This window comes from Denticeps clupeoides, chromosome 19 (assembly GCF_900700375.1).
Source record: "Denticeps clupeoides chromosome 19, fDenClu1.1, whole genome shotgun sequence".
NCBI lineage: Eukaryota > Metazoa > Chordata > Actinopteri > Clupeiformes > Denticipitidae > Denticeps > Denticeps clupeoides.
The window spans coordinates 10,916,858-10,930,075 of record NC_041725.1 but is presented as its reverse complement, the minus strand read 5'-3'; the positions used below and the strand labels follow the sequence as shown (position 1 = coordinate 10,930,075).

The following is a 13,218-nucleotide window of genomic DNA, read 5'->3' as shown; positions in this document are numbered from 1 at the left end:
ATGCATTTGTCTGTAATGTTTAATCCAATTATTGGTCTATGTATAACTGTTAAATAGGTGAATGCATAGGGACTTTCAATAATTTCACAGCACTGGTCTCTACTGAATCCTGCATCTTTCCTGGAAATATTCTAAATACAATTAAAATGATAAGCAACACTGAAATGACTGACATAATCTGTCTGGTGTTATCTACTTCTATTCTGCTGACCACGTCCCAGTGTGCTGGCTTCCCATGAGAAAAAAAACCGGGCACACTTTTACACGTCCTTGCCGAGTGCCCACTGAGGACCAGATCCTCCACAGAGCCTTTGAAGTCTTGGGAAGAAGTGGTGGCACACTTTCTTCACACCTTCCCAGAGGTGTGAGTGGTGAGATGGTGAGAAATGGCTGTACTACACGCTATTTCATGCTGTCAGCTGGAACTGATCTGAGTCAGAACAAAGTGTCTGCTTCCTCCTCGGCAGTCGTCTGCGCCGTTTACGATTAAGGGGAGGTGTTCCCGGGCAAATGTACAGATTTGTATATACTGGGAGACTCTTAGCTACGTTGTGTTTAGGAAATTACATAACCAGCAGTCACTTGAAACAAATCCTTGCACAGTGTTACAGCTGGTGTAGTGGGAATTTTTTGATACAGTCATTGCTGATTTGTATATTTGTTCTCATTCAGTTCCTCCTAACATTGTGGAAAACTATGCCTGAGTCATGGTCACGTTTGACCTTCTGTTTACTTTGATGAAAATGACTCGGCAGCATTTTCTTCTGTGCCACACAATAAGGTACTTCACGCTGCCCTGTCCTGACCAGGATATGGTTGTAGTGTGCACTTTTTGGACACTGAGGAAAAAAAATAAAAAAATTTAACTGGAATGTTCCAGTAACTGGTGAGGAAATGCAGAAAATGCCAGGTTCAATAGAGCAAGGACTCAACCCTGGTATATCCTGCACAGGAAGTGACCCCTCACCCTGGCGTGTGGGTTGCTGAAGGTAGCTTTCCTGTCCCTGACAACTGCAGATACAGTGATTAAAGCGCAAAAAGATGCTTCTCTGAACAGTTGTCCCAAGCAAGCAGTGTCACACAGGCAGAGGAAGACCAGATGAACAACTGCAACTTCTAGTGTTGGAACATTATCTACACATTTTAGCGTTGTATTCATTAATGGAATACTATAATTTACAGTCTAATAGCAAAGTAAAGTATTTTTCATGTGCACAATAACAATAAGATAAAAATGCTGACATTTTGTGTACACTCAACTGTCATTGACTGTATTCAGCTCATAATGGATTTTACTGTAATAACCACCATAGGTTTTCTCTCAGTCGAAATGTCAATGTGCCACTAAGTTTTCCTCTCTGTCACCACTTCAAGTGAGGTGGAGGCACTAGGGATGTCATGCACCCCAGGCTGTCCCTCAGCGTGGTTCCCCTGGTGGGAAAAGCAGTCCACTCCATCCGACTGATCCGAATCACAGTTCTCTGAGCGAGAACGAAACCCACTTCCTTCCCTCTCAGCTTTTCCCACACTTTGGGCTCCATTGTGAGATGAGGGGAACTATAACAGGTAGAGTTTCACTTACACCACTACAGACACACACTCAGCAGTGTCACACAGATGCATGGATTTATGCCTTAACTACATTTTATTGTAATGAAAGAATGCATGTGAATCAAAGATCTCTGGTGCTTGTGTATGGAACAACACATGGGATTCTACTCTGCCCTCTTTATTTTGCTGTAATTTTATTTTTGCTTATTCAGCCATGCATCTGGATCGCTCTGCTGCTGTCTGATCACAGGGCAGCTCAGCAGGTTCCAGGGCTACATGATTGATTGCAAGCCCTTCACCCTGTTCTCACCGTCTGCAGCTCCTGGGAAAGGAGTCCGGTTACACCAAAAAGATCACACACGCTTTATTAGAACAGTTGTTTAGGAATAGTGTTTTTTTTTTTTTTTATAATTTAGAATGGCACTAGGGCCAGTGTTCAGTAAGAAGGATATTGAACAGAGCATTTTAAGAAAAAACACCTTCAACCCTAACCCTGAAAGTAAAAATGTAAAACGTGATGTGAGTGATATGAGTGATATGAGAAAAATCTAAAACTTAAATGTATTCATCCTGAATCCTCCATTGGCAATAAATCATTTTCATTTAACTCTCAATGATCATTGTCCTCTTTTTTCCTTTGTTCAATAGTGGGGTGGAGAGTGGGTACATCGCTTGTCTTCTCTCTCCCATCTCTCCCCAAACATCCCCTCCACCCTCCCGTGTACTCCCTGATGGTGATGTGGACAGGTGTGGCCAGGTCTGGTAGAGTCATCTGCTTTAATGCCGCGGTCACGCCAGCTCCCAACCTTCCCTTTCCCACGCTGCCCAGGGTCAGCTCGCCGGATGTCGGGGGTTCAACTTTGGGTGGGCTTAAGTCCTCACTGCCAAACACTCCAAAGCCATCTTTCTCCTGTAGACACCTTTCTGTGCATCCCACACCAAACTCCTGCCTCTAAATTGTCTAATGTTTCATTACAGGGGAAGCCCTCATCCCGCCCATTGCCTTAAATTAGGTATATACTGGCCTCTGAAGAGCCAGGTCTTCATCATGATCAACATATCGGCTAGCATGTGCACACAGCCCTCATTTATCACATTTCATTATGCCCTTATTGTGCAAACTGAGCATCAGATGTGAGAGTGTAAATGTGCTGAGCATGTGAGACATGTGAATGCAAGAGGGTGAGAATAAGAGACAGAAGAATATCTGTTCTCTGCCATTTACATAAAACTTGTAGAATATCAAGCAACGTACACAATGGTAGGAAATTCATAAGCACTTTTTGTGTGTTTTTTTTCTCCCTTTCAAATTGTCAGACAAAACAAACCTCTGATAAGCGGAGCTCTAAAAATGAGAGAGGATGTTTTTCCATGAGCAGATTGTTGTTTACTTATTCACATTTATTTTTTTTTACTTTGGAAGTTTTTCTGGGTGGTTTGTTAGCGTTGTCTCTGTGGTATCCTTTGACCTTCTCACTTCCAGCAACCAACCTTCTGATGCCACCCTGTTTTCTGGACCTGACATGCATGTTGGTCACTTCCTATTTATTTTGACCTTTGACACTTTGGGATCAGGGCAGCTGGGCGTCTGACCTCTTGGATTGACCGTAGGGGATTTTTACAATATGGTCTGTGTGTGTGAGGCTCTGTTCTGTGCTTTGTCTGGATTTCACAGGGGTTCATAACAGACAACAATGTTCATCAGATAAAAAGTGTCTGTATGAATATGAATATGGTCTCATCTCATTATGAAGACACAAGGCTTACATCTTCATGATATACATGGAAGTGTGCCTTCATGTATTTGTATGTGGAGTTGACCTGGGTGTGTCAAGTCAGGAAGGGTCAAGTCATTTCCTATGAAAAAGAACCTATGGTAGACGAGGAGTGACGAGTGCACCAGAATACACTTCACTTCCCCTTCCCTTGTTGGTACCTATAAATACTTGGAAAACAGGACGTCAACAGATGGATGGAGCAGCACACAAAATAAAATAAAGCACCAATAACAGAAGCCCTTTCACAAATAGACACCCTTTGGACACAATAAAATGCCTTGATATGATGTAGTTCTGCAAGCATTTGAATATTGGGATGTGACCGGGGGTAATGTTGTTATGACTAAAATGCAGGTATACTTTCACAAACCATATCTCATGTGCATTGTAGCATGAGATATCTCATTTGTGTGATTTCGTAAGTGAAATGGGCTGAAGTAGTGAAGTAGTTTGGGGTAGTTGTCTAGTTGCAACTGTGGGTGAGATGGTGAGAGATATCCATCAGAGAGAGATGACTTGTGGAGCAGGTGGAGTTTCATTCCTGCCATGCCTGCATGTATCTGCCAAAGCTTCTCATCACTACAGTAGCATGTTGCTGCAAGCATTATGGATCAATGGCCTGAGTAGCAAAAAGCACATTTTTAAAAAGACCTTCAAATAATGTTAGCCAAAATGATTATATTTTACTTTGTTGTTGAGGTAATGAATTAATTAATGCATTAGAGTATTTTGAGAATTCTATGTCAGTTGTCAATAAAGCTGCACCATAAAGAAGTATCCATTTCCCTAACATTATGAAAGAAAATTGTGTCTCCATGTTCACCCTGTGGAATGGACCACAGATTAACACTCTGCTTCTGAAAGCATGTTCTCTGCAACATTTTCTGAAGGAAATTCATTCCCAAAATTTTCCTTCTGATCAAAGCTTAATTAGGACAGAAAGGGTCTAACCAAAGCAGAATAACAAATCAGGAAGAACACAGAGTCCCGTGATGATGCAGTGATGACAGGCGTGCCTTTAATCTGTAATCGTTTTAAACTGAGAGAAACATGTATTTCACAGAACCCATTAATGCTCAGAGGAGCTTGATTACACAGGTAGCTGGAACCGTGTCATTACATTCAGTGGCATTACGTCCTGTAATAGATGATGGTTCTTGAGTCCCTGAATGTTTCCATCTATAACATTGCTGATCCAAAAAACACTTGAGAACCATGTCTTTACAACCACCTAAGGTGGAAATGAGATAGCTGCTGATATTTGTGCACCGGTAACAAGATGTTATCCAGCCTTCCTCCAGACTGGAAGGAAGTAGAGCAATGACAACACAGACCATGGGGTACGGTACTGACAGAGACTCAAGTCAGACAAATACAGCACTGACGTTGGCTCTGACTCACCATGTTGCCAATTAAAAGAGTCAAGGAAGTGCTCCACTAAAACAGTCCCAGACGTTTATTTACGGCTAAAAACCTTCCTGTAAAGTGATGTTCCTCAACTAATACACACAGACATTCATTTTAACATTTTCATTTAGTTAGTCCATCATGTCAATTAAAGGCTTTTGGATTCAGTTTTTGTTCAGTTTTGTAATCTAAAGTGTAATTACACCACAGGGAGAGGGGGCAGCATCTCAGCCCTGCAGGGTAAACAGGACACTGGAATTTCTACTGTTTCAGCCTTCTCCTCACTCACTGTATACATCCACATCCTGTTTCTTATCCCACTATTCCACAGCAGGACCAGGTTGACCATGGACCTTCAAGACAGACTCATACTACTGTCAAGACCGCAGCTAAAGGACCAGATGTTTAAATGTGAAGATGCGTCATTGGGGTCCCATGAGGCATCGCCCATCTTTCTGTTTGGTTATTCTGTTATGTTTTGGGTTAACTACAGGATTATGTGTGTCACACACTTTTGGCAGTTGAACCTGTTATATGTCCTCCATTTTCTGGAATATCTATAATTTACTTTACCTACCTGTCACCTCTCATGTCAAACATTCAAATCTATAAAAGAAAGCACATGTTACAGAAAGTGAAAGACATAATTAAGAAACTGATAAAAAGATAAATATAATATGATAAGTATGGAATGTGGGAGGGTATACATGATTTTTGTTCTGCATGCTGCGAGGTACAGTGTAAAACCAAAACTGAACCCTTGCAGCTGACAACAAATGAAGACATTTATCTTGAAAATCTATCTAAACTGCTCTCCTTTCTCTTTTAATTTTGGTAGCGAGGTGCAGGGAAAGAAGACAGCTCTCCACCCTGCAAACATCTCCCCAGAAAGTCCAGAGTATAAAACAACATCACCATGCCCAACAGGCTTATCAACAGGTGCTTGCTGATCTAGGCCTCCGATTTCAAACTGTATAATGACTTATACAGTACAGCCCTCTCAGCCAAGAACAATAGAGATACGAACAGATCAATATGGATTATGATGTTTATGCAGATTGCTTGGGCAGATACATGATCAAAAATTAACATCCAGATATTGGAAAATATATGGAAGGGCAGAGAGAGAAAGAGAGACAGAAAGAGGGGAGGATGGCTTGGGAACAGCTAACAGTGGCGCCCATCAGGACTCAGAAAGAGAGTGACGACAGGTGCTGACAGGAAATCACGTCTGTTTTTTTATCGGTGGTCACCCTGGATGAGACGCACCCCACCCACCCCAACCCCTTGTCTGTTCCCCTCATGTGTCACTGCCTCTTTCAGGCTGGAATGAGATGAGAGATCATCTCAAACAAGAAAGCAAAAAAAAAGATGTATCTCATAATCTACATATTTTTAAACCTTGTAACCTTTGTACACCAATCACATGCCTGGAAAATCCCATTTCAGCATACCTCAGGCTTCACATTACAACTCAATTCCATTTAACTAGGTGGCTTTCAGGGATTTTCTCATTTCCAATGATGTGCCTTGTTCATTAGCTACCAGTTCTTTTTCTTTTATGGCCATGGTAAAAAAAGAAAAAATAGGTCTAAATGTTACAAGCACAGGCACGAAAAAGATGGATTAGAGCTGTGAACTCTTTACATTAAGCCTTGCCTGGGGCTTCGTATGCTATTTTTCTCTCAGGCATTTGAAACCAGATATATTTGCAAAGGGTTTTAACAACATGTGCCTCCTAGGCAACAATCTTTTTTTTATCTTAATAATGACAGATTATACATTTTTGTGTTTGGAGGAGAGGGAGTATAAAAATTGAAGCCATGCTCCCTAACATGCTCAACAGCCAAACATAACAGGCAAATCTCTGTGAACACCAACATCCCTAAAGAAGCATGTTTATATTTATGAGTTTATTTATGAAAATATATATTTCTGGCTTTGTGACAGTAGACATGTAACATAGACATATATACAATTATTTCATAAATACAGATTATTTACAAATTAAATAAGAGGAATATCTTATATGGGTATTTACACATTGCATTGTTAAATTAAAGACAATAATAAAAACATAAAAGAAATATCTATTCAGTTTTACATAAAAAAAAAAATGTAGCTAAAGCCTCTTCTGGAATTACCAGCACTATAAAGACTCAATGCAAAACCCGGAAATCTTCACAATGGTCAGGCTATTTCAAGTCATGGGAATGTCTCAAATAACATTAGTGGCTGTAGAACTGGACAGGAAAATTGGACAAAGCCAGTAATACATCTAATTCTGCTGTACTGTCCATACCCCGACTATTGCTCTTGAATAAGACTGAATAAGGGGTGTTTCCTGATTTCCAAAAATGAACAATCCCAATTTTAGGCATTTTACCATGCTCTACAAAATAAACATTTAGCAATTAGTATTTTTACAGTTTCTAAAAGGAGTACCTTTTTATTAAACCATTGTACGTCAGGCACTTAACTTTCCTAGAACCTCTGTTCCAGCAGGACACGATGGTGATTTCCACCGACCAGGCAGATACTATTCCTACGATTGGTCTCTACATTGTCCATGTCAGTTCAGATCCTATCAACATGATTGCCTTTCTTAAAATTCCAATGTTTCACATGAACCCAAATCCTCTCACTGTCACAGTTATGATCCGGTTCTTCCTTGGAAAGCTTCTTCCACAGAATGATAATTTCCACGCTGTTTTGGTTGTCAGGCAAATAGTTTTAAGGCATTAAGGTTTTGTGATTGCCAAATCCTTGATTCTTCACCATTGTTCCATCATGAGTTGTTGTTTTCTCTTTTCTGCATCAATAATGTATATATTAAAAGTTTTTATGCATACTGTGCAAATATCGCTAGCAGTTCTTTTCATCTGCCATTTAAAAAGTCTTTTGTCTCCACAGCAAGTCCTTAGGAGTTTAGCAGCATAAATCAATAAATCAATTTTAAATAATATATGTAGATAAAATATAGTTTTTGTGTTCTTTCTGTGGTCCTTTAAAAGAGTGTAAACAAGTTTCTTAGGGAAAAACCCCTTTGATTCGCTCCGGGAGGCTTGGACAGAGGCTGTCAAACCTGACATGAGGAAAAAAAGGATGGATAAAGATTAGAATTCTATTCCTTTTTCCGATATAGATATTACTTTATTTACACTGGTTTGGTTTGGGGACTTGAATGAACAATGACGCTTACCTCAGTGGCGAAGATGCACTGTTCCAATTGATCAGGAATGATGTAGATCGGGTGATACAAGCCTTCTTTTGGAAACTTCCTTGAAGGGTCAAGCATGCTTGACTTGGATTTATTGCTGCAAATTTGTAAAAGGGGTCTGTTAGCTTTGCGAATGAGTCTGCATGAAACGTCGTGGACATTTGGGTGAGAAAAACAATTGCTTGAGGTAGTACTTACAGGTCCAGTTTGTTTTTGGTGATCTCCTCCTTAGCCAAGTTGAGGTCCATCAGCTTTTGCTTGTAGCCGGCTTTGTCCCCGGTGGCGTCGGATGAGCTGAGCGCTGCGTCCTTGTTGGACACCTTGCACGGGCCTCCGGGGATGAGGAAGGCCTCCTTCTCCACCTTGAAGCCGGGACCGTTCTTGCCGGACATCAGACATGCGCGGTTGTTGATGGCCTCCAGGTCGTTGCGTACAGCGGTGCCCAGCGTTTTGTGGTTCCTCCTCATCTGGCGCAGCAATACAATGGCAGCGCACACCAGCAGGGTGAGCGTGACCAGGCCCAGGGTAAAAGATACAGCCAGGGCTGCTGGGAAACCCCTGGGCGTAGTGACCACAGGCTCGGTGGGCTTGGAGAACTCACAGTGGGGGCCCATGAAGCCCGCTGGACACTGGCACACCGGGCCAGTGAAGTGGGTGTAGCAGGTGCCGCCGTTCTGGCAGGGGAACTTGGAGCAGGCGTCGGAACGTACGCTGCAGTCTTTGCCCGTGTAGCCCAGTGGACACGTGCACGTGTAGTCGTTGACGGCGTCCACGCAGGTACCGGCGTGCTGGCAGGGGTTTTTGGCACAGTCGTCGATGTTGATCTCGCAACGGGAGCCTTTGAAGCCAGCGCGACATTTGCACTTCAAGCTGTGACCCAGGTCCAGACACTGACCACCTTTTAGGGGAAAAAGCAACGCATGGGTTAAAAATCCACCAGTAAAAAATCTTAACACCTTTCTCCCGGGTTCGAGCAGCCTTTCTGGTTAAAAATGACCCAAACAAAACCAAAGTGACTGCAATGAGAAAGCAAACAACCATGGCAGCAGGCCAAGAATGCTCAGCGATGCCAGATAAGGACTTTCTCAGCGGCTGTTACTAAATCATGACAGACACACTCTGTTTCTGCTCAAGAGTTTTGGCGACTGGCAAGTTACGACAAACCGGCTGCTCACCATTGCTGCACGGGCTGTTGCTGCAGCGGTCCAATTTCTTCTCACAGTTGGAGCCCATGAAGTCAGGGGGGCAAGTGCAGGAGTAGCCACCGGTGCTTTTTTCCATGCAGGTCCCGCCGTTGAAGCAGGGCCCGTCAGCACAGGTCATGGCACTGATCTCGCAGTTCTTCCCATAGAACCCTTGAGGACAGGTGCAGGCGTAGTTGTTTTCCATGTCCTAGACAGACAGCGGGGATAGGGGATGAGTTCGGGCGTTTTTTTTTTTTCTCCCTACGAACGAGCCGCATTTACGGTCAGACCATCCTGCTACTTACATTGCAACTTCCTCCATTCTTGCAGGGGTTGCTGTCACACTCGTTGATCTCGAGTTCACACTTGATGCCGGTGAAGCCGGGACGACAGGTGCAGGTGTAGCTGCCCTGGCCAGTGTTGGTGCAGGTTGCGCCATTCAGGCAGGGCTTGTGGTTGGTGCAGAAGTTCAGGTCCTGGTTGCAGAAGAGGCCGCCCCAGCCCTCCTTGCACTCGCACTTGAAAGGCTGGTCGCAGGTGCCGTGCAGGCACCCTGGGTACCGGACGCATTCGCTGCAGTGGGGGCCTTGCCACCCGATTCTGCACTTGCACTCGCCGGGCTGGTCACAAATCCCGTAGTTCTTGTGGCAGCCAGGCGCGCAGATGGCTGTTGGCGAGGGGGAAAATGGAGGGGAAATTAGAATGAGCCCCACAAAACGCCCCCCCCCCTCTCTTCCCGCAGCTCGGACACATGAAGTATTTGTTAAGTGCCGAACTAAGCAGCTGGGGACGCGCACAAAAGGAACACATGCCGTCTTTTTCACGCAAGGCGGAGCACATTAAGTTCCAGCGCGTGTCCCTGTTAAACCGCGCGTCTCCGTTAATTACACGAACAAAAGGACCCAAAGTCTGCATGTTTTTAACGTACCTATAGATAGATAGATAGATAGATAGATAGATAGATAGATAGATAGATAGATAGATAGATAGATAGATATACACTCCACCTAAAAAGGATTACTTTAATAGCCATTTACCCATTTTATCACTTTAATACCCAATACAATTGTGAATATAGCGGGTTGCTGGTTATATATACATATATAACTATAAACGTTTTGAAAAGAAAGCCAGGGGTGGGGAATACTCACGCTCCAAGCAGTATTTGCCATGCCACCCGTCCAGACAGACTTTGTTGCCGGACGCGTCGCAGGTGTAGTGTCCGAAGGTGTCGTTGCGCGGGCGGCAGAACTCGGCGCAGCTGTCGCCGTGGTAGTTCTCGTCGCACACGGCGCGGTACGAGTAGCGCAGCTCGCTCTGCTCCCCGAGGTGCACGTCCTGGAGCCACGTCCGGCCGACGGACAGCGTCCGGCCCGCAGCCAGGCGGGTGATCAGGTTGTTCTTGTTTTCTGTAAATTGCAGCGGTGGGTTATTACAAGGTTATTGTTGAGCGTGACGACGCGTCGGCGGACTGGCGCCCTCTGCAGGTGAAAAGGGGGGCGGACCGCTCACCTGTGGACTGGTCGATGGAAGACTCCGCGTTCCAGGCTTCAATAATTAGAGAAAAGGTTCCCTGTGGGACAAAATAAAATCGTTTAGTGGTGTTTCACAAAAACACACACACATACACAAATGCTAAATAAAGTCACGTAGATAATTAACTCGTGACATACCGGCCATTTGAAATGGAAAGGCACTTGAATGGGAGCGCTCTTGGCGACGGAGCCCGGGTCCGAGCCGAACACGTCCGTGTGGCCGGCGCCGTAGGTGCACGGCGGCTCGGGCAGGATCACGTCCTGGGCGTGCTTCAGGCACACGCGGAAAAAGATGTGACAGGCCGCGGAGCTCCTGCAGACGCCGCCGGCGCTGGTGAACGAGTGTACTTTCAACTCGAACACGCCGGTGGGTTCAACCTGTGCAAGAAAAAAAACAACAACCACCTTGCCGTGAGCTTGGTTCGATTTCAAAAGCAACGCAACTCAAAGCGTGTGTGTGTGTGTCGGGTGAATGAGTGGGTCCAATGTCTCTGATAACTCACCAGTTGCGTCGATATCAGCATTAAGAGGCACGTTAATAAACTCGTGTTCGCCATCCTGGCTTCTTTCACAGTCTGCTGTGGAGGGACAGCAGACGCTTGCAGCTATCCAGTCTCGGGTGGGGTTTTTTTTTGTTTGTTTGTCTTCCCCTCTTTATCCCGCGCAGAAGGAAGAGGTTCCAGGAAACGTATTTGGAGATGAACGCTGTACTTTGGACCGGTTTGTCGCGTTGAATGAAGGCGGCGCGCCGCGGCGGGAATTTATACCGCCCGAGGGGGGCGGGGCCCGGACATGCAAATGAGCGCGGACCGGGAGTCGTATACATACTTCTATTTTATCTAAAGGGACTGAGATGAATCTGTGTTCTAAGAAGGTTTAAAGGTTTTTAAGTACTGTATAGTAAAACTAAATAGTGATAGTAAGGCCATATTATCAGAATAAATCATTAAAACCTAACCTTTTCTTAGTTAAACAATTTCAACGTCTTAAGTGGATGCCTAAAAGTAGGGAACTTTTATTTTTCTTTAAATCCTCAGACATTTCTACAGCCCTGTCTGATAAGCTACTTTCTTTATTTTTTGTCATTTTAATGGATATGTCCACGTAATTTTTTTTTTCACCAGTGTCGCGTGCCGTTTTCAGCGTTTCTGGCGTCTTCTCCCTAAGGACAGGGCTGGGTGGGTGAGGTGGGGGGTGTGGTGCTCGCACAACCCCCTTAATTCAGCCCAGAATTTTTAATTGTCCCGACGCGTGTGAGTCGTTAAACCGGCGAGCTTTGGTGGGACGTCTTTTATTATGCCATCGACAGATCCGGAGGGCTCTTTTGTTGCCTTGGTTTTGGGTTGTAGGTCTGGGGGGGCTGCGTGTGTGTGTGTGTGTGAGAGAGAGAGAGAGAGAGAGAGAGAGAGAGAGAGAGTGTGTGTGTGTGTGTGTGTGTGCGTTTGTGAGAAAGAGAAAAATAGTGTGTGTGTGTGTGTGTGTTTGAGAGACAGTGTATGTGTGTAAGAGAGAGAGAGAGAGAGAGAGAGTGTGTGTGTGTGGAGACACGCTTACAGCTGTATGGTAATGGTAGCACCTGGACAGCAGCGTCCACCACGTTTATTACAGAACTATAAGCGTCTAACCCCAGTTCACCTTGTAACCTTCTACAGGTTTTATCCATTTTTACACTTCATTTAGAGGAAAGTGGAAAAAAGTGTGTGTGTGGGGGGGCAAGGTGCCACAGGTTTAATCTTCCCAATTTGGCAGAAGCTGCAATTCTGTCCCTATTCAAACCTGTACCTCGCCATCACTTCACCACACAGGTTTCCACCAAGCCGCGGCCGTTTTATTGTCATGTGCATATCAAACCCGCGGCGTATAACATCATATGGGGCGGATGCGCCATGTTTTCAGTTGCTAATGTAAATGGGGGGGGGGGTGCATATGAAAGGAGAAAAAAAAACATAACATCTGTGAGCTAAAGTGAAATAAATGGTGATTTCTTTTCTCTCTCCGTGAGTGTAACTCTGACGTTCGCCAATTAGCCGGTCAGAACGTGACGTTGTCGGGTCAGGGGCGGACAATGCGGCCGCTCCTGCGAACTGTTGCGCGGCCATTGTGATGGTAATGAGGGCAGCGCGTGCCTCCGTCCGTCGCCGGGGGGGGGGTGGGGGGCAATTATTCAGACGGCCACGCGACACGTGCCGATGGCGGAAAGCGCGCTGGCAAGCCCCCAAAACCACGACGATGTCCACGATCGGTCCGACAATCTTGTCGTTTAACTGCACGGACAGATTTAAGTTCGTCTTGGTTGACGTTCTTATTTTGCGCGCGCGCGCATTGAGTTTTACGCAGTTTGGGAACAGCGACAGGTGCGCAGAAAAGACCGGGGACAGTGACGGGCTTTGGTCACATGCGCATTGTTACAGGCATACACACACGTGTGTGTATATATACAGATAGAGAGAGAGAGAGAGAGTGTGTGTGTGTGTGTGTGTGTGTGTACTGCTTTGCACACTCTTGGCATTCTCTCCATGAGCTTCAAGAGGTCGTCACCTGAA

At 44.9% G+C, this 13,218-nt stretch overlaps 1 protein-coding gene across 1 annotated transcript; it reads right to left on the bottom strand.

The window, feature by feature from the left end:
* Positions 1-6,662: 6,662 nt before the first annotated feature.
* Positions 6,663-11,394, bottom strand: dlc (deltaC). The gene is made up of 9 exons (XM_028962015.1): positions 11,179-11,394; positions 10,814-11,053; positions 10,653-10,713; positions 10,292-10,549; positions 9,446-9,807; positions 9,132-9,348; positions 8,155-8,854; positions 7,939-8,053; positions 6,663-7,821 (listed from the first exon to the last, which is right to left on the bottom strand). Exons 1-9 carry the CDS (start codon positions 11,230-11,232, stop codon positions 7,816-7,818), a joined length of 2,013 nt encoding a protein of 670 aa, XP_028817848.1. The 5' UTR covers positions 11,233-11,394; the 3' UTR covers positions 6,663-7,815.
* Positions 11,395-13,218: the final 1,824 nt, after the last annotated feature.